The 27374-nt window shown below is 41.4% G+C and overlaps 1 protein-coding gene across 6 annotated transcripts in view; it reads left to right on the top strand.

The window, feature by feature from the left end:
- The window catches only part of LOC140719311 (myocardin-related transcription factor A-like), a 222208-nt gene that overhangs the window by 80282 nt on the left and 114552 nt on the right, over positions 1-27374 (top strand). For 5 of the 6 annotated variants that reach the window (XM_073033853.1, XM_073033854.1, XM_073033855.1 and 2 more), the window contains one exon: positions 5360-5479. In XM_073033853.1, the coding sequence (XP_072889954.1) occupies positions 5386-5479 (94 nt within the window). In that variant the 5' untranslated portion in view covers positions 5360-5385. Of the gene's footprint in view, positions 1-5359; positions 5480-18158; positions 18345-27374 lie in introns of those variants that run through there. The other variant, XM_073033851.1, reaches the window with a different exon arrangement.

Genomic DNA, 27374 nt, shown 5'->3' with positions numbered 1-27374 from the left:
CATCTTATTTACATGCCCCCACAGTAATTTTTGTGGTTTCTCTGGAAAAGCAGATGAATTAGTTACTCTGTTTTCCCTGTCTTTTATCCAATTCCGCTTTTTTTAAAAACTTCATTTATCCATTCATTCATTTGATGACAATGGGAGCATTTATAGCCCTTCTCATAATTTCTTCACCCTAGTGCTTTTCTGTTTTGGAAGGGAGTCATTTGGAGTCACATTGGCTCGAATGAGCAAGGACAGCAGGTTTCTCTCACTGGGGTATTTATGAACCAGATTCAGATTGATCTATTTATTATGTATATCAAAACATAGAGTGAAATGCATAGTTTGCACTAGCAACCAGTGCAATCTAATGACGTGCTAGGGGCAGCCCGCCAAGTGTCGCCATATATTCTGGTGCCAACACAGCTTGCCCACAATGCTCAGTGAGGTAGTGTTCATGAGTTCAATGTCCATTCAGAAATCGGGTAGCAGAGGTGAAGAAGGTGTTCCTAAATCGCTGAGTGTGTGTCTTCAGGCTTCTGTACCTCCTACCTGATGGTAGCATTGAGAACAGGGCATGTCCTGGGTGATGGGGTTCCTTAATAATGGATGTCGCCTTTTTGAGGCATCGCTCCTTGAAGATGTCCTGGATACTATGAAGGCTGACTTAAGTTTCCAACTGTCTGCAGCTTATTTTGATCCTGTGCAGTAGCCACCGTCCCGTCCCCCCGTCCCCCCCCATACCAGACGGTCCTTAAATTTCATTGAAACCTATTGAACATTGAAAGGCCTAGAATAGATGTGGGGAGGATGTTTCCAATAGTGGTGGGGTCTAGGATCAGAGGGCATAGCCTCAGAATACAAGAATGTCCTTTAAAATAAAGATAAGGAAGAAAGCTAGAGGATGTTGAATTTGTGGAATTCATTGCCACAGACGACTGTGGAGGCCAAGTCATTGGGTATATATAAATCAGGGGTTGATAGGTTCTTGATTAGTAAGGGCATCAAAGAGAAGGCAGGAGAATTGGGTTGAGAGGGAAAATAAATCATTCCTGATTGATTGGTGGAATAGACTTGATGGAGTAAATGGCCTAAATCTGCTTTGTCTTATGATTTGTATCTTTGCCTAGTTCCCTGGAAGTGCAGTATTTCAGATGCAAGGCATCTAATTCTACTTAATTGTTACGCTGTGGAGTTCCTGAAATAAAACCTAACTGTAACTCGTTAATTTTCAGTATTGAACAATGCCATCAATATTGGTGCATTTTGGCCTTTTGCCGTATGCATAATGTTCACTGCCGCACCCCGTTTGGGCCTTAAACTCTGGAATTCTGTCATGTCCTTCAATTCTGTACATCACTCCCTGATAAAGTCACACCTTTGAGCAAGGATTTATTTAATTTTCACGTACAACACGCTGGAGGAACTCAGCAGGTCGGGCAGCATCTGTTGAAACTAGCAGTCAACGTTTCGCGCCGAGACCCTTTGTCAGGACTTCGCCCAAAATGTTGACTGCTTGTTACAACGGACGCTGCTGAGTTCCTTCAGCGTATTGTACGTGTTGATCTGACCACATCATCTGCAGTGTACTTTGTGTTTAATTAGTTTTCAATACATCTCTTTTGGGGCTTGTGTACCTTTTGTCTGTTTTGTGTGTTTGTGAAGGTCTGCAGGTTGTTATTGCAAACTTACTCAATGTATCTTTCTACAAGAGACACAGGGCCTTATAGATACAGGGGCCCACAGTTTGTACATGCCAATAAAACAATTAGAGTGACATGCAACAGAATCCTAAGCTCCCGATTTGAATGCTCTACCACTTCAAGGAATTAACAAAGGTGCTTCTTTTCTCTCGAGGTTAAGTTCTGGCTGTTTTGCTAAAGGGCTCCTTTAAACCAGTTTTAAGACAACAGTGTTTGACCTCACATGACCAGTTCCATGATAATTGCCCCATATTAAAGCGCTTCAGGCAGATGTTTTGCAAGCTGATTCAATGAATTTCTATGCAAACATCGTTTGCATTAGTACTTCTTGCCCAAGTAACTTGTTGATGTGGTGATATAATTGAATTGCTGTTTGGATACATAATGACTGTCTTAATGGAGGGGCAGCAATGATCCTGTATTCATTCTAGAAAAGTTCCTGCAGGCTTATCCTTCACTCCAGAGAAAGAGACTAGATATGTATATAAGTCGTGATATGTCTGAATGTAAATTAGCTTTGAAATAAGACACCTTTGATGTGTATTCCTTTTGAAGTTTTATATTATGGGAAGTAATCATGGTTTGGTGGCGTGAAGTTATGTGTGCTCACTTCCTCCCCCTACTTGTGCCAGTTTGCAATAGTAACTTGGTGCTTAATTGGTGAGTGACTGGAGTTCGAGGCTTTCCTCCCCCAGGGATGGTTTGACGGCCAACTGAATGAGGCCCAGCTCACTGGGTACAGAGTCATACAGCATGGAAACACACCCTTCAGCCCATCTCATCCATGCCTGGTGATCTGGTCCCACCCGCCATGGGGGTACCATAGTAGCGTAGTGGTTAAGGGCGATTCTATCTATGGCTCGGGCCGTTGGAGTTTGGTGTTCAGTTCTCATGTCATCTCTAAAGAGTCTGTACGCACTCCCCTTGGAATGTGTGGGTTTCCTCCGGGTGCTGCAATTTCCTCTCACAGTCCAAAGATGTAGGTTAATCGGTACTGTAAATTCTCCTGTAATTAGGTTAGGATTTGGGCAGCACGGTTCGATGTTCCAATCTCAATATCTCAATAAATAAATTACTAAATATTTGGCCCATAACTCTCTAAATCTCTCCTATCCATGTACTTGTCAGCTGCTATGCCTACTTCAATTACTATTTAAGATAGTTCACTCCAAATATGCGCCACCATTGCGTGAAAAAGCTGCTGCTAATGTCCCTACTAAATTGTTCACTTCTGATTTTAAACCTATGCCCTCACATTTTTTTAATCCACCCATTCCTTGGGAAAAAGATGATATCCTTTCACCCGGTCTATGTCTCTCATGATCTTATATATCTCTTATCAGATCACCCGCCGATCTCCGTTATTTCAGGGAATAAAGTCCTAGTCTGTAAACTCTCCTTGTAGCTCGGGTCGTCAAGTTCAGGCAGCAACCTGTGGTGACCTCACTGAAACCTATTGGAATGTTGTAGGGCCTCGACAGAGTGGATGTGGAGAGGACGTTTTCTCTGGTGGGGGAGTCTAAGACCAGAGGACACAGCTTCAGAATTGAGGGGTGTCCTTTTAGAACAGAGATGAAGAGGAATTTCTTTAACCAGAGGGTGGTGAATCTGTGGAATTTGTTGCCATGGGCAGTTATGGAGGTCAAATCATTGGGCATATTTAAGGCAGAAGTTGATAGTCAGAGCAGGAAGAAGGGGAGAAGGCAGGAGGTGGGGCTTAGAGGGAAAATGGATCAGCCATGATGAAATGACGGAGCAGACTTGATGGGCCAAAAGTTGTATTGGTCCAACTTTAAAAATTATTAAACATAAAGTTCCAGCAAGCATTTAGAAGACTTAAAGAAATTAAACAAGTTAATTCATCACCATGATTGCCTGCTACACCGCTGGCGTTTAGGGCAACAGTGAAGGTCCTCCATCTCCGTCTGTCCTTGTCCATCAATTTCCTTGTCTCCTTTAAAATGGAGTTTTTGCCACTGGCCCAGTGAAGCCTGGTTCAGTATCACTGCCCAGATTTTGCTGTATATATGCCAGGACATTGCATGAAGCTGGTCCTTGGACCTATGGGTCTGATGTCAGAACAAGCTGAATTGATAACTCTGTGGCCCTTTCATGGATCAGGATTTAGCCAGTTCTGTGCACGACCCCCAGAAGTGATTGAGGTTAGTGATCTGGCCTTCCCAACAAGAGCTAAGCATGTCAGTTAGTTAGTGAATTGTTGTTGTTTCTTTCCGCGCCTTGTGGCGCATCGGGTAGCAACTCTGTAGTTTCTTTTAGCATTTGTCTGTTTTCTACAAGGCCGAGTTGCTAGCTTGACGCTCAACCCAGCACGGATGAAAAGCGTGCAAGGAGCCGACCAGATTCAGTCAGTGGATAGGAGACTAGTTTTTTGGTTTGTCGTTTCTCCTGTTGCCCCACTGTGGGGATTCAATTCTAAGAAAAGGGCTCGATTTAAAGTGTGCATCTCACTTTTTCAGAGCAGCCAATGGATTGCACTGATGTGCAAGAAAAATTCTGCAAAGAAAATGTGATGAATAGCCACTTAATTTGTTCTTCTGGGTCAGGGATTCCATGGTTAATGATAGGGGTCCATGGCATAAAAATGGTTGGGACCCCTTGTCTCATGTATGGTCTGGGTGGTAAATAAGCCACAGAGCTTTAATGGAATCCTGTTGCATCCATGAGGGAACGTGAGCATCCATGTGTTCTTTGTTTAATACCACACCCAAATACAGTGGCAATTCCTCCTATGTCATATTCTGTGCTGTGACCCCAATTGCATTGACAGCTCCTGAAATATTTTTAAAGTTCTGTGATTACTTGGTGCAACAGAAGGTGTGAGAAGACGTACTGAGGTTTTTCTTGGATTCAGTGTAGGGGCATTTCCGGGGGGTGATGGTGGGGTCAGCTGCTGCCGGAGACCCCCACTCTGGTCTGTCTGAAACTCACTGGGTTCAGAGCGAGATGTTGCCTGTGACAAAGGGCTGCAAACTGGCACGCTTCAAGCTCCCGGAATAAACGTTGAGGGACTTGCTGAAGCTGGATGCAGCCACTGCAAGAACTTTCTGCGGGATGGCTGAAGTTTAGGAAAATATGTACTTAAGGGTTTTAACTAAATGATAACTAAAATTATGCTAATGTTAAGTAATTGGAGTAAAGTTACAAGTAATGAAACTGCTCTTGTGTTCTATAATGCATATTTCAAATTTTACAAATACATTTTTGAAGGTTAAAAAGTTTTCCACATGACACAGAAGTTTACATTTAGCTTTGTTTTTTTTTGTTGGATGAAGGAGATGTAGGTTGCCTTCAGGAAGGTGTTGCTGACTGAACCTTGGAATAGTGAGGAGGCCTGAGTGTGGCCTCTTCTACTGCAATGGTGAGACCACATTCAGGTTGGAAGAGCAACGCCTTATATTCCGTCTGTGGAATCTTGTGCATTGTTAGCAGTGAAGTTCGATTGCATTGACTGTGGTGCTTCATTGTTTGATTCTGTACCTCAGAACATAGAACATTACAGGCCCTTCAGCCCACAATGTAATGCCAACCTTATATGATTATACTTCATTACTGTCTTTCCTTCTGGTCTCAACAGGGATTTTTCTGGTGGTATGGTTAATGGGCCTATCTTAGTCTTGAGGTAAATTGATTGTTTCTTTTCTTCCCCAAAGAGCACTCCTCTGAAACTGGCCCTCAGATGGAAGGGCAGGCGAACGAGGAGCAGACCTCGCCACGCCTTAGACGCCAGTGCCACTCCACGTTCACCCAACAGGAGGAGAGGTTGCTACAAGGTGAGATATACTGATGTGTTAGTGGCTGGGAGGGTGGGTAGTGTTGGCTGCTGGGCTGGGGAGTTGAAAAGGGGTCAATTCTGGTGCAGGGACCAGATCATTTCATTACAAGTAAAACATTTTTTTTTAGCACATGTCAGTGCTTGCAGTTGATTGCATATATTTTAATCTTAGCTAATTATATAATTTCTTGTTCAAGATCTGGACAGTATTTACTACTTTCCATAATTTATTCAGATGATAGATTCTTTCACAGGTTCCTATATTGACTAATTACATACTGCTTTACTGTGATTTGGGTTTTACCTTCCAGATATTTCCGGAAATTCTTACAGAAAACAAAATGCTGGGAATGCTTACTGCATCTGTGGAAATAAAATCAGTTAACATTTGGGTTGATGACCTTTCAGAACTGGAGATGGTGATGTTAATTATGCATTAAACAGCTCCTGATTTCAATGTCATCCGCTGTAGTTCATCACTTGCAATATTCATAAACTGCTTTGGGAAAATGAAAATAGATAAGACCATAAGATATAGGGGCAGAATTAGGCCATTTGGCCCATTGAGTCTGCTCTGCCATTTCATCAAGGCTGATCCAATTTTCCTCTCAGCCCCAATCTCCCACCTTCTCCCCATATCCCTTCATGCCCTGAGCAATGAAGAGCCTATCAACTTCTGCCTTAAATATACATAAAGCCTCCCAGTTACCTGTGGCAATGAATTCTAGATTCACTACTCTCTAGCTAAAGAGATATCTCCTTATCTCTGTTCAAAAGGACATCCCTCTTTTCTGTGGCTATGTCATTTGCTCTTAGACTCTCCCACCATAGGAAACATCCTTTCCACATCCACTCTTATCAAGAACTTTCACCATTTGATAGGTTAAGAAGGAATTTGATATAAAGGCATATGGAAACATTTAGATAAATAAGAATGGATTTGTTTGTGGCCAGAGGTGGCTAGGTGTGCTGCTTCCTTTGGTGTAATGAGAGTGGCTTATAATACAGGTGACTCCTGTGCTAAGGCTGTTCAGGTAATGGAAATTCACCCTTACAAACATTCACATATCGCTACCCAAAAATTTGAGATCCAGAATAAAATTCACTCTCATGGAAATTGTGATAAGTAATTTTTATTTTCTTTTAACCTGTATTTCCTTAACATGCAGAGTTTACAGAAAATCACAGTGCAGACCCATTGGGGTAAAGAATTCTAGAGGTTCAGCCCCTTTCTACAAGATGGAGTTTCTACACTTTTAAGCGATTGCCAATCTTGTAACTGAAACTTCATTTGAGGTTCTTCCACCAGTGGAAGCATTTAGATTAAGCAATTACCTCTAAGCACCTCATCTTTCAATAAGGTCACTCGTCTTCTAAGGTCAAAGAATATAGACCTTTAGTCAAATTTTTATTACATGTAAGCAACTATTTTACAATATAAATCTCTGATGCCATTTTTAAGGCTGCATCAGTAGCTACATGGTCTCCAATAGCCACATGTTCTTGCTATGGAAGTGCAGCAAAACTTCACTGATTCTAAGGATGGTAAGATTAATGGATAAGGAGAGATTAGGTCAGTAAGGCATTGACTGGAGTATGGAAAAATAAGGGAAGATATTAAAATAGATAAAATTTAATAGCTCTACATAGACTAGCTACCAGGAACATGAGAAAATCTGCAGATGCTGGAAATACAAAGCAACACACACAAAATGCTGGAGAAAGAGTTAACGGGCTGGATAAGGGGGAATCTGATAGGAGAGGACAGAAGACTATGGAAGAAAGGGGAGTGGGAAGAACACTAGAGGGAGGTGTTGGGCAGATAAGGAGATAAGTTGAGAGCTGGAATGGGGAATAGGGGGGTGGGGTGAAGGTAGTTATCAGAAGCCTAAGAAATTGGTGTCCATGCCAGTAGTTTGGAGGCTACCCAGACAGAATATAAGATGCTGCTTCTCCAACCTGCCAGGGTGCTGTCTCCAGTGTTTGCAGACTCTAGTACCAGAATCACACCTCTGGTGTGAGGTGTTGTATTAATAAAGGGTAGAACAGGGAGATCTAATAAAGGATGGAATGTACACATCCAGTTTCCTTTGGTAAAAATTTTGTTTGAATCCCCATTAGGTAGACTCTTATACAAGAAAATCATTTCTCTAACCTCCTTGAACAAAGAGAGGAAATACAATTGAATTGACTTTATATCAATGTTTTCTTTGGCAGCATTAAATAGAACCAGTTGGCTGGCGATTATTTTTCTTGATTCTGTGTGAGTCTTTGCCCTAGTTAGTGCAAAGTAAGTTCCTGGCATCATTAAGGCATTGAGCCCTTCCAGGCACACTGAAAGATAACTAATTTGCTTTGGCCAACAGAATTAAAAGTTTGGACAGATGTGCAAATCTGTCAAATCTCTCTCTCCTTCTAACTCCGACTCCTCATCTTGTTTTCTCCAGTCTTCCTGAGGGGTCTTGGCCCAAAACAACAACTATATTCTTTTCAATAGATGCTGCCTGGCCTGCTAATCCTCCAGCATTTTGTGTGTGTTGCTTTGGATTCCAGCATCTGCAGATTTTCTCTTGTTTGAAATCTCTCTCTCTCTCTCTCTCTCTCTCTCTCTCTCTCTCTCTCTCTCTCTCGCTCTTTAATGAGGGATAACAAAATCCTTAATAAGAGAGTGATGGTCCTTTTGAAGACTTGTTCTAAAAGGTTGGCAGGCCTGGTGGTGATAAAGTGAGCCCCTTGCACTTGGTGGGAAGCTAATTTGGATTGGTATGGTCACAGGCATCAAATGCCTTCCCGAACGTACTTACTCCCTTGAGAATGAATGAGTGAATTAGGCAGGATGTCCCGTTTCTGTAAACTCCTCACCTGGCCGATCAGATTACGAAGAGACAGTCTAACCTGTGGTTTATTAATTTTCATGTTTTGCGGCTTTGTTAATGCAAAATTCAGACCTTTACTAGACAAAATCTTTAATAGAGCAAAAGTGCTTTCGACTGGCATTGAGGTTTCCTAATATGGTTAGGCTCTCTGTTACAGTCTGGAACTCTGCATTGTTCTGTGATCCTGCTTAATAAGTAAACAATTCCTGAGGATTTTTGTTCCAAGGATCAATGCCGTCATGGTTGGGAAATAAGTTGGCAGTTCGAAGTCAGTTGAGCAGCAAGCGTGATAGAGGCCAGAGCTGATATTAGTCATGCCATTTTGTCTGAATTGGTTTAACCTATTGCTGAATTTAAATATGGAGGTACAAGAGACTGGAGTCTGAAGTAACACAGTCTGCTGGAGGATCTCAGCAGGTTGGGCAGCTTTAGGAGTGGGGTGACTCTCTTTGAGGACTTGAGTTCAGAATGCTATTTGTTTTTCTCTGCACACTGGGTGCTTGACGGTCTTTTGTTAATGGGTTCTTTTGGGTTTCTTTGTTTTGTGGCTGCCTGTTAGGAGACGAATCTCAAGGTTGTATAACGTGTACATACTTTGATAATAAATGTACTTTGAACTTTAAGGAGGGGCAACAAATGAGGATGGACAGTCCCTTCCCCTTCCAAAGATACTGCTCGACCTATTGAGTTCTTCTGGTAGATTCTGTTGCATTAAATCAAACGTTCTCTTTTCAAGCTGAACTGGTTGCGAATCTGCAATAGGATCATCTAATTTCTCTTTATTTAATAGACTTGAGCATTTATGACGGGCATTTGACCTAATGGCAAGCAGCCCGCTTGTTTGAGATCACCTGTTATATTGCTACGTATTTGTTTCAAAGCAGCTTCCATCTCTTTTGAAGAAAGAAGAGATTGGAGAATGTTTGGGATCTCGAGAAAGAGTAAATATTGATGGAGACGTACACAAATGGGCTCATGCCTTGCCTGGGATATTGAATCACTGTTGATTTGAATATTCTGCTTCATAATTTCTTGAATGGCATCTGCCGGAGTACATGTACTCCTGTTGTTGCAGCGCCTTTGATCTAGATATAATCCTGCTTTACAGAATTTCCCTTTGTTGACCCCTCAGGCTCAGGGCAGTAGGCATGCGTCTCAAATTTCAGCTACCTGTTGGTGGGATACAGATCTTGACAAATACTTTGAGATAATTACTGAAAGAGGACTCCCATGTTTTTTCAACATCTAATATTAATGGCAGAATTCCTGTGGAGGCTGTCAGCTCAAGTAAGAGTTTTGCCTCCACAACTGTCCACTCGGTTCTTCGATGTTGATTGAGAGCTGTCTGACACGAGCAATAAGTTTGACCTTTTAGTCTGAACCTGCCTCTCCCTCTTTCCCCCTGGGCTTCACACAGGAGATGGCTTCCATACAGAATATTTGTTCACTTTTTGTAATGTTTGTAGCTGTAGTTTCTTTTTTGAAACAATTTCTGTGCAGCTAGAAATCTTCTGATCTAATGGGATGTTGGCTGTGTAGAGCTCTCTCCTCCTCCTCCTCTGATGACTATATCAAGAGAAAATAATCAATACTTTCAAAACCAGCCCAGTTGGTTTAGGAAATACAAACACAAGAAAATCTGCAGATGCTGGAAATCCAACGCAAGACATACAAAATGCTGGAGGAACTCAGCAGGCCAGGCAACGTCAATGGAAAAGAGTAAACAGTTGGCATTTCGGGCCGAGATTCTTCGTCAGGACACTGATGAAGGGCCTCAACGCCGAACGTCAACTGATTACTCTTTTCTGGCCTGCTGAGTTCCTCCAGCATTTTGTGTGTATTGGTTATGGAAATAGTTATTTTCTTTCATTTTGCTAAAAAATGTTACTAAAATATATCTGTGGGCTTTCTAAGGGTTTGTAGAATATTTTACTATCTTCATTGTGCCATTTGCTCTTCATTTCCTCCCCATATTTTTGCTCTACCCCGATAGTATGCATGTCTGAGGATGGCTCAGCTGTGTGGTCAAGAATTTTGGAAGCATATTTTTACAGAGTATATTGAGAGCTTTTGTGGAACAACCTTGATTTCTAGCCTGATTGGAATGAATATTGCTATCACAGGAGGATGGAAGACAGCATAAACGGCTGGAAAAGTTATTGGAATGGTGTTGTGGGGGGGGGGGGGGGGGGAAGTTGCCGAAGTGTCCAGCAAACTGTTTCAGTCAAGGGTGGTTGATACTGACAGCTGTCTTATATGCTTTATAATTATTGATCAATTTGTGTATTAAATTCCCATGAAAATAGGTGGGTTGGGATAATTAATGGAATACAGGCATTTCTTTTTTAAAAGGACAGTTTCAAAGTTATGGGGAGCATTAGGGGAGTGAACTTGGATTACTCAGTGGCTTAAAGCAGAATTAGTCAGGTTTGGACTTCGTTTCAGTGGTGGCTCAGAGTTACCTGCAGAGCTGAAATTAATCGCAGAACGTGGACTGACGTATGGCCCTGTTTCCAGTTGTAATGGGCTGGGCTGATTAGACCCAAAAGACTCCAAAAAAATGTTGTGTCCAGGATGTGTGGCAGTAAGTGTACAAGCACAACAGAGTAACTTAAACCCAATTTGTTATCATGAAACAGAAAGCAGAAATAAACCACATGATATACCATGTAGTAAGTTACAAAGATTTCCACAAAGGTTTCAGGGCTTAGTCACCACTCGATTGACGCTGTTGTCAGGGGAACTCCATATTCTGCCTTGTGAAATTATCCTGGATCCGTCTTAGGAATCCGCGAGTCTAGGAGAAATCCCAAGAACAAGCATAGTGAGATATAAGAGACAAATAAACTCTTTGGTGTTTTGTTCTCAGGCCACTGGTACATTGAGGCTAAGAAAGAATCCAGCTACTATTATCAAACATTTAACAAACCTACATTCACAAAAAATGCTGGTGAACGCAGCAGGCCAGGCAGCATCTATAGGAAGAAGTACAGTCGATGTTTCAGGCTGAGACCCTTTGTTAGGACTCCTAATGAAGGGTCTCAGCCTGAAACGTCGACTGTACTTCTTCCTATAGATGCCATCTGGCCTGCTGCGTTCACCAGCATTTTTTGTGTGTGTTGCTAGAATTTCCAGCATCTATAGATTTCCTCATGTTTGCATTTTTAAGCAAGCCTGCACTGTTTAACTTGTACATACACCTTACATGCTGTGAGCCCACAAAGAATTAAAGTGTCACTGAGTTGTTCAGATTTTCATCCAATATTTTACAAAGTTTAATGCACCACAACACACCTGTAGCACTTTTACGCCAAAATTACTGGGAAAACATTGACTGAAATGGCAAAACGAGACGATAAACCAATGAAATGATGCAGATTTATTTTGCTGGAATTTTAGCCTTATTTCTCGCAAACCAATTAAAGAAGGAACACGAGTATTCTCCAAAAACATGAGTTACTTGGAAAATAAGTCTAATATAGTAGACAGTATTTCATAAGGCTGTGCTGGGAGAAGTGGGTTTGAAGGTTTCTTGTGTTTCTGTTGATTTACATCAAAATCGGCTTTTGGAAGTATTGTAGGAAGGAAGTACATTCCAAGAGTTGACTGCAGCCAAGTATTAACCCAGGTTGGATTGCAGTATTTAGCAGTGCGTGAAGTGACTTGCATGGGTGTCACAAATCCAGTCTTCAAAAATTGGGTGCCCTGGTACTATCTGATCTGAAAAGTTGAGTTAATGCATGTCAGCAGGCATTATTGTGAAACCCAGAAGCAACGTTTCCACTTCTAAGTATGCTCCATTATTATGAAAGTATAATTTCAGTTTAAATATGACTCTGATTGCCATCAGTAATGGTGCACAAAATGTAACCTTGGAGGTCAAGAGGAAATGAACATGAGTGTTAAGTGACTGGGGAAAGAGAACTTAATTTTATTTTATTTAGAGGTGCAGCACAGTAACAGGCACTTCTAGCCCAATGAGCCTGCGCCACCCAATTACACAAACATGAGCAATTAACCTACTGACCCGTACGTTTTTGGGATGTGGGAGGAAACCAGAGCACCTAGAGGAAACCCATGCAGTCACGAGGAGAGCATACAAACTCCTTACAGACAGCAGCAGGAATTGAACTCGGGCTGCTGGCACTATGAAGCTGTTGCGCGAATGCAATATGGAAGTTATGAGAGTATATTTTGGCAGACATAATGAAAATTAAAATTTCAACATTAAAGTTATCTCTAATAGACTCTACTTTTGAACTAAATGGATCAAATGCAGTCAATAATTCAAATTGTTGCTCACTTTTCTTTCTGCTTAATAATTGATTAAGTAGCTGCATCATGCTTGTAAAGAAATCCCATCAAAGTTAACAGATGCACAATTCTAAATTTTTAAAAAGTTTGTAAGAATCAATAGCAGCGTTTTTAGCCAGCAGTGATAATTGCAACTTATTCCATTATAAACTACATGAAATAAGTTTTATAAATAATTGTTTCAGAGAGAACGACTAATTACAGAGTAAATAAGGTCAATATTGTGCCAGGTACACTGGATCTAACAGGATGTTCTGTAGTTGTCAATGTAGCAGCAGTGATTGGAGTATTGTACATTCAGTACATTGCTAATCACCATTATATTCACAAAGCTGCAGCTGTGTTAACACCTCGATCACAGCCAACTCATTTTGATAAACAATTCATTTGGATCATGGGATAAGTAACATTGGAAGTCATACTTAGAGCAATTTCCTGAGACTTTGGTACTATAGAATCGGCCTCTGAGTAGTGACACACACAGGAAATACTGGAGGAAGTCAGCAGGCCTGGCAACATCAATGGAGGGGAATAAAGAGTTAACATTTCAGGCTGACCTGCTGAGCTCCTCCAGCATTTTGTGTGTGTGTGTGTGTGTGTGTGTGTGTGTGTGTGTGTGTGTGTGTGTGTGTGTGTGTGTGTGTGTGTGTGTGTGTGTGTGTGTGTGTGTGTGTGTGTGTGTGTGTGTGTGTGTGTGTGTGTGAGAGAGAGAGAGAGAGAGAGAGACTGGGTTTACATCATCTGCAGAATCTTTTGTCTCTGAATGGTGAAGTTTTCTGTTGTTTCTCTTTGCGCTATGTAGTGCATCGGGTGGCAACATTTTAGTTTTTTTACGAGTCCGAGTTGCTAGCTCGTGCTCAACCCAGCATGGATGGAAAGCGTGCAAGGATCCGGCCGGTTTCAAACACGAGACCATTCGCCTCAAAGTCTGAGGCAGATGCCACAACACCACCGGCCATCTGAAGTTTTCTGGGGATTGCAATTTTGGATCCATTTTGATGCTGGCTTCATCCTGATGATGATGAGACTGCTTCTGAGCGTGTTTTTCAATTGCTGCATCTGAACGCACATTTGCTGCATGATCTCTCAAAAGTATTTGAAGTTATAGATGTTGGTGTAGCTTTGCTAAGGGTCAACTGAAACATTTTTGTTGTCTTCAAAATAATGATAGTACAATAATAATTGACATTTTCCCCATGAGTTATAGTCTACTACAGAGGCAAAGATACTGAGATTGAAGAATAAAACATGGTTAGCTGAATAATGAATGAATAAATCAAAGGAAAAGTTAAGTCTTCCCATTTCTTTTCATTTAAAAAATTTTTTTGTGCTCAGTGTGTGGAATGATAATGCCTTAGAATGAGTCTGTAGAGGTATCCAGTACCAGCATAAAGTGCTCACAGACAATCTGCTGCTAGTATGTTGCCTATCTTCACATTGTACATCAGCCCACATCAAACCCTGAAACTTCATCAGTCATAAATTATCCCCGTCCCTTTGTTAGATGATCCATTGTCTTGAGTGAATCCAATTAGTAGTGAACAAATTATTACTCAACAAACATATGCCGGTGATATTAAACCTGGTTTTGATTCTGATGATTAGAATGCTGTAGGCCTGTGTATTTTGTGACTAGATTAAGGCAGGACCTTCGCAGTCAGCCCACGGAGGAAAATTTCTCTGAAATCTCAAGGTTGGATTTGAATTATCACTGAGGTGAAAAGCAGATGTCGAACTTGCTGCTCTATTACCTAGCTTCACAAATGCAACATTACCTGCACACCTAATTTAGTTATATTAGTGCTTATGGTGTAGTGATAGGTAGAAGCAACACATCCAAATTAAACAACATCATAAAATTAGCCGAGTTATTTTCAGTGATGCAGTCTGAAACGTTGCAACATATCCTGTGTCTCGCAATGTCCCATTCTAAAGTCATCAAAAATATAATACTTTTATTGAAAGACTCGGGTGATGTATCATAGCCCTGTAGTCACTGACATTGCTCTCACTGGTGTAGGTTTAATCCCAGTGACAGGCTGATGTATTGGAGTAGCCACTTCTGTCTCATCTCCCTGCCTTTGAACCAGTATTTTATGTGATCATCATTACAAGGCTGACAACTCATTTGCGTTCATCAGGAGCTTCAAAGATTCCAAATGCATTTATTCTCAAAGTACGTCTGCAGCATGCAACCCTGAAATTCGTCGTCTCCACAGATAGCCACGAAACAACGAACCATGGAACCAACCCGTTCAAATAAAAATATCAACACCCCCCCCACGCGCAAAATAAATTGTGCAAGCCGCAACAAAAAAAGTGCAAAAGCATGGAATATAAGACACAAAATCAACACAAAATCATATTTCAGTTCAGCTCAGTGTTCATTATATTATCTCCAGGCCACCCTGATTCAAAAATTGGCCAAAAGTAGCAACAAACAAAATAAGGAGAGACCAGAACTAGAACGGCATAAACCTGAATGAGTCCAAATTTACAAACTGCGGTGATTAAACCTTTCTCCGGCACCATCCTTCGACAGCTTCGAGGGAGAGGGATCACTCAAACACAAGAACCTTCCCTCGAAAGGAGTGAGCAAGGGAGGGAAAGAGAGAGACCACCGCATGCAGACGTCTTCCTCCAGCACCAGCGAGTGAGAGGCTGTAAGGTGGTGCTGAACACTTGCTTCCCCTTCCGCACCTGCATGATTGTAATCTTCCTCAGCACTTAATCAGTGCAATCCATGAGAGATGGGATTGATCGTGGGCTTGGCCACCATGATTGATCGTGGCCACCATGATGCAGGCTTTACTTGCAGCCTCGTGGAATTCAGGCCAGATCGTCCAGTTGGCCTGAAAACACACCACCAGAATGTAGATAACAGGCTCCAACAGTAGCAGAATCACATCTGAAGCAAAAAGGAGTCATAAGATAAGTGAAAAGATTTGATTCAAGTCTTGAGATCGTCAAAATTTGTTGATAGCTTGAAGTTGAATAGGAAGAATCAAGTGCCGTGTTGCAGGAGTTTAAGAAAGGGAAGTTTCTTAACTTTAGTGAAACTCCCACTAAATATGATACCAAGTTGAATGTTGCTATTTACTCAAGGTTCACGTTTATTTATCATGTGTACTTAAAAACATGCAGTAAAATGTGTGTGGCCTGCATTTACAACCCACATACCTGAGGGTGTGCTGAAGGTAGCCCGCAAGTATTGCCACATATTCCAGCGCCAAAATAGCATTCCAGAAACGCTCGGCAAAACACGAGACACAGCAAGCAACTAAACACCACCAGCAAAAGCAAGCCCTGTTCCTCCACCCCACCTACACACGTGCACAGTCCTTTAACCCCAGAACAGAACACTCCTCTTATCCCTGAAAGTATTATTATGAACCTAAAAAAAAACAATTATGGGTCAAATTGGATAAATTAAAAGATTCAAAGATTCAAAGTACATTGATTATCAAAGTGTGTATGCAGAATATAACTCTGAGATTCATCCTCCCGTAGGCAGCCATGAAACAAAGAAACACCATGGAACCTATTCAAGAAAACATCAAACACGCAGCATGCAAAGAACAAATTGCGTAAACGGCAAATGGCGAGCATCAGTACATAGACTATAAAACGTCAAAGCAGGAGTCCAGTAGTACTCAGTTTAATTCAGTTCAGCGCCGTGCCACTAGCCCTCTGCAGGCTGCTGGGTCATTTTGGCTAAAGTGCTCCAGACTGCATTGATTGCCCCGATCGAACTGCTCAGAAACAGCAAAAAAAAAGAGTAATCAGAATTCAGAAACACATTCAAAATGAACCTTAAAGTCCCCAAAATGAGTCCACAGCCCTGCCGATCAATCTTCATAACATGGATTCCCTAGACTCTTGCACTTCCCTCTGACAGCAGCTAGCGAGGGAGAGAGGAAGACTGGTCGAACACAGGCAGACTGTCCCAAACACCCACCCATCCTCCGCTCTTGTCCACATCGACCTCAGCCTTGCTGGATGCCTCCATCAGAGAGAAGCAATGGTGTTGATCGTGGTCTCCAGGCTCCGGGTTGCACACTCCGCTCCAAACCTCATTGAGCTCCCTTGGAGTCAGCAAAACACCAGATCGCTCACAGTTAGCCCAAAATGTCAATCACAGGTTTCAATCCCATCCAGCTTAGTTGTAGAATCATATTTGAAAGAAGAAGTAAAATAAGTAACTTTGTGAGCTGTCTGCATGATGTAGCCGTTGGTCATGTTGTTCGTTGACGCCATCTTGAAGAGTAGAGACTTCCTTTAACACTTTCCCCTAAATCACATTCCAGGAGCCTCTCCTCCATCTGGATTATTTCTTTAAACTTAAGGGGTATGAAGGGTGACCTCCTTCAAATCTATAAGATGCTAAACGGCTTGGCGTTTTACTATTGGAAAAGTGTCAGAAGAGGGAATGTAGTTATAAAGTAAAGGGGCTGATCATTTAAAACTGAGGTATGTAGGAATTTGAGGCTGCTGAATGTCTGGAAGTCTGTGCCCCAGCATAGGTGCAGGATGAATTATTAGGAATATTGAAGCGATGATAGATAAGCATTTGAATGAGTGAGGGCTGTGGGGAGGTGGCATAGGAGAGGAGTTCAAGCTGCCATAGATTAGCTATGATCGTACTGAATTATGGAACGGGCTTGAGGAGCCTAAGTGGCCGACTTCAGCTCCTATCTTCTTAAGCTCTTTCCTTCATTGTAGAAGGGTAAGACAGAACAGCTGTGGAGGGCAGTATAATTGAGCCCCGTTCTCTTCTTCTGTAGCACCTTCTGATATAGATCAAAAAGCCTGGCTGATCTTCATTTCTCCAAGCATAACCCCCCCCCCCCCAATCTACCCTTACTGCAGCATCTGTACCTTGGCTAAAATAATTCTGCAGAAATAAAGGCTGATTGTGCCAAATTATTGACTCAGACGATTATTTCAAGCATGGGACTGTTTGAGATGCAGTGCTTTCCCAGATGACAAGTCACTGTATGGACAGTTATATTAACTCTCATTAGCAGACCTAGAGGACTGGAAGAAAAAGGGATAAACACCTGTGGAGTTATTCAGTAAATAAAGAGAGGACATAATGGATTTGGGCATATTAAAAACCTTTCTTTTTAATGAAAAAAAGAAGAGTCATGTGTTCTTTGGATTTAGGCAGGCAGCTGCATGTTTACTATTTTAGTTGCATAGAGTCAGTTGTTGCTGTGTGTCGCCTGTCTTGTAAAGTGCAGACTGTGCAAGTGTTAACCTACATCAAAAATGCCGGCTACTTCTGGTGGACATCTGTCTAAACTCTTTTAATCTGTGCGATTTTTTTTTGGATCTTCTTTCGGCTGTTAGATTATAAACAAAAAGGGACTTGATTTTTTTTTGAAGTGTGCTTCTGTACGGAGCGCATCAGGTCACACGGATCAAATGTCGGGGGTTGGATACGAAAGTTGGAGTTCTCACTGTACTGTCAAAGCTCACCCACTGCAGGCAGCGGTTTGTCCTAGAAAAGCTTTGAAGCTCCTTGCCTCGAGTGGCCTTTTACCATGCTGGATAAGAGCAGGAAAATCAAGTCTGTCTTGTCTGAGATTCTCTCCGTCACTGGCAGCAGCACATGGAAAGGACAGTGCTGCATTGACAGTATCCAGCACGGTTACCGTGGTATAAAAAAAGGTTGGTCTTCTGCTTTTCGTGAGCATTGATACAAGAGGGCAGGAATGTTTGCTACAACAGTGCAGTAGATGTAAATGAACTCGAAACCCAGAAGTCTGAACTAGTGATTTAGATATGCATGCCATGATGTCAGCTGTGAATTTAAGTTGGACAATTAATCAGATGTGGAATATAACACCTGTTACAGTAATTGTCAGACTTCCTAAAACACCTACTTGCTCCATTAAATCCTGCTAGCTTTATCCAGTCTGAACTATGGTTGACCCATAGAAAAGTGGTTGCACTTTAATTGCACACTCAGCAATTCAGGAACAACTTCTTCCCCTCTGCCATCCATTTTCTTAATGGACATTAAACCCATGAACACTACTTCACTACTTTTTTATTTCTATTTTTGCACTAATTTAAGTATTTATTAAATATACATACACACACACTTAATGTAATTCATTTTTCCTATTACTATGTATTGCATTGTACTGCTGCTGTAAAGTCAACAAATTTCACAACATATGCCAATGATATGAAACCTAATTCTGATTCTGATCACCAAGTTATGCCCATTAAGCAAAATCTGGAAAATCCTATGTTCCTCTGTGCTACATCCTAAGGAAGGACCTTGACTGAAACATTGACTATTCTTCTGCCTGCACAGATGCTGACTGACCCACGGAATTCCTCCTGCAGTTTGCTTCTTTTTTCTCCAAGTTCCAGCATCTGCAGTCTTCTGTGCCGACATCCTACATCTATCCCACTGATGGGAAACAATCACAGCACATGGTTACATAGCTGGGAGGTGGCGGTGCCTGGTGTCCTGAATGTTCTCTCAACCCCTTTAAGTCAAATGTAAGCAATGGACCTCCCACCAGCTACCATTTACCCTTCTGTCAGCTGATGGGTCAGGACTAAACATCACCAGAAAGGAAGAATGTAACTAACTTGGACAGCAAATACTCTGTGGGTGGGGAATGATTTGCTTGTCCCACTGACCAAACTGGCAGAGTCCTGGATGGGATATTACCAGATGGGGTTAACAAGATTAGAATGCAGTTACAATGCAGTGCCGAAACTCTACAGTACATTAGTTGCCTTAATGTAATGGAGACTGATGGGCTTAAGGCTCAGAGTGTGGAGTAGAATCAGGCACTAAGGCAAAATCCATTATAGAAAAATAACCATAATGGAATCAGTGAATGACTGCACCAACTGGGCGCTCAACCAGTGTGCAAAAAACAATGGAATGTGCAAACGCAAAAGAAAGAACTAATAGTAAATAACTAAATAAGCAATAAATATTGGGAACATGAGATAAAGAGATCTTCAAAGTGAGTCCATAGGTTGTGGGAGCGTTTCAGTGATGGGGCAGGTGAAGTTGAGTGGAATTATCCACTTTGCTCAAGAACCTGATGGTTGAGGGGTACTAAGGTGGTGGGGATATCTGGTGATGGATGCTGCTTTCCTGCAACAATGCTCTGTGTAGATGTGGTCAGTGGTCCAGTGATGGACTGGACCATATCCACTACTTTTGGTTGGATTTTCCATTGAAGGGCGTTGGTGTTTCCATACCAGGCTGTGATATAGCCAGTCACTATACTCTCCACTACCTGCAGGACATGCTGAGAGTGGTGACAAAAACAAATGGGGTCCTGAGCTACACAAGTAGAACCATTGAGTGCAAAAGCAAAGAAGTTGTATTACATCTTTATATTAAAAAATGCTGGTGTTGTCTTCAGTTCTGGTTGAAAGATAGAAAGTAAAAGATTAGCTTTATTTGTCACTTGTACATCAAAACATGCAGTGAAATGCATCATTTGCATCAAATCAGCTAGGATTGTACTGGTCCTACAAGATTCGCCACACTTTTGTCACCATAGCATGCCCACAATTCACTAATCCTAACCGTAAGTCTTTGAAATCTGGAAGAAACCAGAGCACTTGAAGGAAACTCATTTGGTTATAGGGAGAACGTACAAATTCCTTACAGACAGTGGCGGGAACTGAATGCCAGTTTTACAGCTGGCCCACAGATCTCGTATGTTTGAGAGGAGCACTTTCCAAGCTAAATCAAGCTGGGACTTGGTTGGAATTTGTGTTTTGATCAATACTGGTGGCCCATCTAGTTTTATCCTTTCAACATAGCAGCGGCTGTACCTATTAAAGGGTTGCTAGATCATTTTAGTGGGCATTTAAAATTCAACCACGTCATTCCTTTGTAATATTGGGACATTCGGCATAGCATAGAGTTTGACTGTAAAATTGCAGAACAAATTTGGTCTATCTAATGTGGATCAGGAGCTCTTAACAGGGCACCTAGTCAGCTCCACGTAGACTTAGCTATTTCTTTAATAAGTATGGGAGTGTGGCAGGCCAGTCCTCATAGAGGGATCAGAAGTGGAGAGAGTGAGCAGTTTCAAGTTCCTGGGTGTCAGTTTCTCTGAGGATCTAACCTGGATGCAATATCTTGATGCAGCTATAAAGAAGGCAAGGCAGCTGCTATACTTCATTCAGAGTTTGAGGAGATTTGTTTTATCGACTAAAACTCTCAAAAACTTTTATAAATGTGCTGTGGAGAGCATTCTGACTGGCTGCATGGGGGGTATGGTGGACTACTGCGCAAGATTAAAGTAAGTTGTAGAAAGTTCTAAAATTAGTCAGCTCCATAATGGATACTAGCCTCCGTAGTATCCAGGATATCTTCAAAAACCGGTGCCTTTGGAAAGTGGCATCCATCATTAAGGATGCCTGCCACCCATGACATGCCCTCTTCTCATTGTTACTGTTGGGAAGGAGGTACAAAAGCCTCAGTAATTCAGGAACAGCTTCTTCCCTTCTGCCACCCGATTTCTAAATGGACATTGAACTCATGAACACTACCTCACTATTTTTTTTATTTCTGTTTTTTAGTACTACTTATTTTAACAACTATTCAATAGACATATATAGTCACTGTAATACATTTTTTCAAGTACTTATCATGTATTTCATTGTACTGCTGCTGTAAAATTAACAAATTTCACAACATATGCCGGTGATATTAAACCTGATTCTGATTCTGATTATTGTAGGGAGAATATAAAACATTTTATAGAGGAAGGGGAAAAAGCAAGGCTGGTATGCACTGCCAGAATTGATGACACTGGGAGGAAGAGCACTGAGGTTCAGCGATCAGGTTAAGGAGTTAAGAGATGATCTGATTGATGACCTCTGCAATGCCCTTGCTAGTGAAATGTGAAAGATAGAAGTGTCAAGTTGATGGATACCTGATGCAGTGGGACCAGTCGTCGAGCACTACAGCACAGGAACACACCCTTCAGCCCATCTAGTTGGTGCTGAACTATTATTTGGCAGCAGAAAGTTTGTTTAAGCTGGACAGCTCAGAGCTGGGAAAATGAATAACCTCACAGGAAGGTTAAAGCTAGTGCTTCTGTTGGAGGAGCTAACTTAGTTGAGAGGTAGAAATAATAATTGGTTGCAGTTTAGTGATGTACCCACAAGGGGGAAAGGAGAAGCAACCTCAAACCAGGGCTTCACCCATGAACAGGCTGAAATAAGAGTGGGTTGAAGTTTGGAAAGCTTAGAATGACGAATGTCACTGTGATAATGGAAGAGGAATTCAGGTTGAAAATATGTACAGGGAACTGAAAAAACAAAGTGCAAAAACATAATGGTATAATAGTAATCTCTGAAGTTTTACAGCAGAAGTAGTCTGTTAGTGTTATGACAGTAAAATTATCCAAGGAGCAGTGGGGCTGGAGAAGAACCAAGGGGGAGATTTATTACTAGAAACAGAAGGGTTGTTTTAGGTACCAGGATCATTATGTCACTGTGTACCAATGAAGAGAACTTTGTCAGACCTTTAGTAAATAAGAAGGTTGCCTGTAAACTGTAACTATGAGCTATGATAAAGTATTAAGTGGGTAAGCCACTTCTTTGGGTTGAGATGACTCCTAGATGGCAGAGGGAAGAGGAAACATAATTCTGGTAGTTAACCTGAACTCTTCCATACTTCTAGGCAACAAACTGGTGACATATTATGCACCTGTTCCACACAATGTAGAAGGATAAACTGGCAATTATAAGTCAGTTAATCTAATATTAATTATGGGAAAGAAATTAGACAAACATAGTGAAGGACAGCTGGCAGAGATTAGTTGAGTGATTTTTAGTTGAGGAATGGAGCGGTTGAAGGTATTGTCCTGATGTTGATATGGACATTCAAAGCATTCAGGACTTGAGCCAGATATTATAGATTTTCAGCATCTCCTCGGTTCCTCTTGTCGTATTTGTCTGAGGGATCAAATTTCATTCTTCTAAATTTCATTGAATATTGGACAATCACAATTTCTCATCATAGGACAACTCTTCAAGAAGGTGTGAATATTTTTGCATGATAAACCCCAGTCTGTACACATTACTGTAGATGAGATGTCACACAGCGGTGTGTAGTCACCCAAAGGTGTCCTTGCTTTTGTACTCCAAACCACTTGCAACAAAACCCAAAATACTATCTGACATTCTAATTATTTGCTAAATGCATGTTTCATGGTTGCCTGATTATATTAGGTGGACTTCAGAAAGGGTAAGATGAGGAAGCACACACCAGTTCTCATAGAGGGATCAGAAGTGGAAGGAGTGATCTGTGACGATTTCACCTGGACCTAACATATCGATGCAGCTACGAAGAAGGACAACAGCAGCTATATTTCATTAGAAGTTTGAGGAGAGTTTGACACACACAAATTTCTACAGATGTACTGTGGAGAGCATTCTAACTGTCTGCTATGGGGGTGCTGGGCACAGGATCGAAGTAAGCTGCAGAAAGTTGTAAACTTAGCTGCACCGTCATGGACTGTAGCCTCAGTAGTACCCAGGACATCTTCAAAGAGCGGTGCCTGAAAAAGGCGGCGTCCAACATTAAGGACCCCTCACCACCCAGGACATGCCCTCTTCTCATTGTTACTGTCAGGAAGGAGGTGCAGAAGCCTGAGGCACACACTCAATAATTCAGGAATAGCTTCTTCCCTTCTCCCATCCTATTTCTGAATGGACATTGAACCCATGAACACTACCTCACTACTTTAAAAAAATTCTTTTGCACTATTTTTAATTTAACTATTTAATATTATACTTACTGTAATTTACATTTTTCTCTATTACTATATTGTACTGCTGCCACAAGGTTAACAAATTTCATGACGCATACCTGTAATATTAAACAGAGTTCTGATTCTGATTCTCACTTCTAATACTTAAGATGCCACATTCATGACGATCAGAAATGTAAGAGTGGTGGAAGCACATTAAGTATTAACAATTAAGTGGCAATTAGAGAACATCAAAACTATTTGGAGGGCATATTTTAAAAGAGCACGGCAGTGGACGTAATTGGATAATGTTATCAAGAAACTTAACACGTCCAATAGACCAAGCAGCTTTCCATACTGTAGGATTACATGATTTTATATTGATGTTTACTTCATTCTTATTATTAGTTTTACTGATGCCACAATAAATTAAAATAGCTGTGAAAATATAATTATAGCTCTGCACTCTGCAGCTGGTAAGTCTATACACAAGAACTTTATAAATAGATTGTATTGATGAGAGAAGTTGACCAATGACCTGCATGGATGACATGAAGTTATATTTGGGTTGAGAGGCCATTTTCTTCTGTCTGATTAACTATGACCTGAGGGGGCTTGGTTTTTGAATGAGGAGCTTGCCAGTAAAAGCTTTCACTGGATTGAGTAAATCATTGGACAAACCATTACTAGAATTTGCAAAGAGATCCTGATTGGAAACTCTTCAGTTAAAAGCAAATGTAGAGAAGAAGCAGTCTTCTAGAAAGGTGATATATTAAAGCAGTGAGGTTTATTTTTGTTCACCATCTGCCTCCTCATGTTTGAGTCATTAGACCATTTCTCAGAGACACTTTGCTTGAGATCTGCCATGAAAAGCTATTTTAAAACATTTTGCAAACGAGAAAATCTGCAGATACTGGAAATCCATGGGCCTCGGCCCAAAACATCAACATACTTTTTTCCATGGATTCTGCCTGGCCTGCTGAGTTCCTCCAGCATTTTATGTGTGTTGCTGAAAAATAGATTGCTTAGGTTTTCCCTATGGATAGTGTTCAGCAAGGCCTATAAATCGCTGTAGTTTCTACAGTGCCCACTTGAGAGAAGCTTTTATGTTGTACAGTTATGTATGTGTTTGCATCCTTCAACAGTGACAATATATCTCTATCCATTTTTTGAAATGTCTCTTTGTGCATGTCGCCCTGGCAGTTTGAAGGAGACATGTATGAAGCCAATGCTCCTGTCCAGTTTGTCTGCTTGCATTTCAAAATGAAAGTTATTTATTTTGTGTGTGTGACTGTGCACTTTACAGGGCAGAATGACATGTAGATTCAATACCAATTCTGCTGCTGGTGCAAAGGGGTCATGTTAACAAGGCAAATATTTAGCGTGGCAGTGAACTACTCTCCCCACTACAAGAAGAAACCACAAGAAAGCAGCATCAATGATCAAGGACGACCATCATCCAGGCCCATGCTCTCTTCTCGTTTCTCCCACTGGGAAGGAGGTACTGGAGCCTTAGGTCCCACACCACTAGGTTCTGGAAATAATTTGGAAGATGTGTAGTTCAGGTGGTTGAAGGCTGGGTTGAGTTGTTCTCCAATCTTGACAATTTACTTGAAACGTTTCAGCGCCATACGAGGAGACATCATCAGTGCGCTGTTGAACATGGTGTGCCCTCTTTTAAGGACAAGCATTCAGAGGACACACCACATTTAACAGCGCACTGATGATGTCTCCTCGCATGGTGACAAATCGTTTGCAAGTGAATTGCCAAGATCAGAGAACAATTCAACCCAACAGTTATTACTCTTAAGGTTCCTGGAGCAGTGTGGATCACTTCACTCACCTCAGTACTGAACTGATTCCACCACCTATGCACTCACGTTCTCGGTGTTTTTTTAAACTTTTATTTGCTTTTTTATATTAGCACTGTTTGTCTTTAGCACATTAGCTGTCTGTCTTCATGCGTAGTTTCCCATTCTTTCTATTATGTGAATTCCCAAAAGAAAATAAATCCCAGGGTAGTATATGTGACATATTCGAAAACAAATCTGCTTTGAACTTTGATAAGGTGTAGACTGAGTTACAAGTACTTCGACAATGTGGCGAGAAAGGTAGATGTAGCAAGGTAACATTAACCTCTTATTATTAGACCTTTTCAGTTATGCTCTTTCCGTTATTTCTGCCAATTTATAAATAGAATATATGTTCTTTGAGCTCTTCTGTACATCCCAAAAAAAAACCACTCTAGTGTATTGACTTGTTATTTAGACAAAAAATTGGCTAGTATGCATTTACCAAGGTCTTGAAGTGGGGAGGAACTTGTTAATATGTTTCTGAAGGTGGCTGAAGGAGCAATCTTGGCCAACGTGCAGTGTTTCTAGAACTACTTTGAACGGTGTTGTGGCATCATTTGCATCCACCTGTTGGCTTTGGTTCAGCCTCATTGCTTGAAAATCAGCATGTCCTAGAGTGCTGTATTGAAGTAGCAACCATACCATGTACCGTTGGTCCCAGTCAGGTCCTTTACTCCCGGTTGAAGGAGGGTCAGTGAGCCCCTGCTGGGCTAGGAAACACTTTAAAGGTAACATTAAAGTCAACCTGAAGAAATTCAACATCACATCTGAAATCAGGAAACCTGTTCAAGAGGGAGCTGCACTACACGAGAGCGGTCTCCGCTGTGCTGCAGAGAATAAACCATAGAACACTACAGTACAGGCCCTTCAGCCCTCCATGTTGTGCCGACCCATATAATCCTTAAAAAAAAGTACTAAACCCTCACTACGCCATGACCCTCTATTTTCCATTCATCCATTTGCCTGTCCAAGAGGCTCTTAAATACCCCTAATGTTTTAGCCTCCACCACCATCCCTGGCAAGTCATTCCAGGCACTCAGAACTCTCTGTGTAAAAAACTTACCCCTGATGTCTCCCCTAAACTTCCCTCCCTTAATTTTGTACATATGCCCTCTGGTGTTTGCTATTCATGCCCTGGGAAACAGGTACTGACTATCCACCCTATCAATGCCTCTCATAATCTTGTAGACCTCTATCAAGTCCTCTCTCATCCTTCTATGCTCCAAAGAGAAAAGTCCCAGCTCTGCTAACCTTGCTTCATTTGACTTGTTCTCCAAACCAGGCAACGTCCTGGTAAATCTCCTCTGCACCCTCTCCATAGCTTCCACATCCTTCCTACAATGAGGTGACCAGAATTGAACACAATACGGCAGTTCATCAATTGAAATGGCAGCTGCAAAAGGAGAGACTGAACAATCAGAAGTCCTGACCACTAACCCCAGCCACCACTTACTTGTGTCCACACTGTACCAGAACACGTGGATCCTGGATTGGCCTTTGCGGCCACGTGAGGACACACCAGTAGACAATCCCTTACTCAACTCGAGTGAATCATGCTCGTGCTTTGGTCCCTTACAGCGACTTATACAAAACAGGTTTGAAAGTCAACACCAAAAATATTTCTAATAACTGAAACCATTGTCTTTCCAGATTCATTAGTGCTATCTATCTGTCTAGTTGTTTGTCAGTGTTAGTGTGTTGTTTTTCTTTGATTCTGTTAAATTTAATTCTTCTACTGTGAAGGCCTACAAGAAAATTAATGTCTGGGTTGTATATGGTAATTTATAATATACTTTGATGATAAATTTGCTTTGAGTTTGACTTGAACTTTGATGCTTCTTGTCTAGCTGAAGGTGTCTCCTTTGGTGAGCTGGAGTGTCAAACCACTTCCTATTGAGTACAGCTTCAGAGATTGAAAGGCAGTTAATAGTCATCATAACTGAAACTTACTGATCCCCTCATGCAGAAATGGTTAGGGCGTGGAATGGAAACAACACTCTGCTTTCTGAGTTTGGGTTTAATTAAGTGCTTGTAAAAAGGGCTGATACTTTCTTGTAGCCAGTCTGTTAGCCCTAGCCTTTTTCCTGTTACAG

The sequence above is a fragment of the Hemitrygon akajei genome, chromosome 31, assembly GCF_048418815.1.
Source record: "Hemitrygon akajei chromosome 31, sHemAka1.3, whole genome shotgun sequence".
NCBI lineage: Eukaryota > Metazoa > Chordata > Chondrichthyes > Myliobatiformes > Dasyatidae > Hemitrygon > Hemitrygon akajei.
Note: the sequence above shows the minus strand (reverse complement) of the source record. Positions and strands in the feature narration are given on the sequence as shown.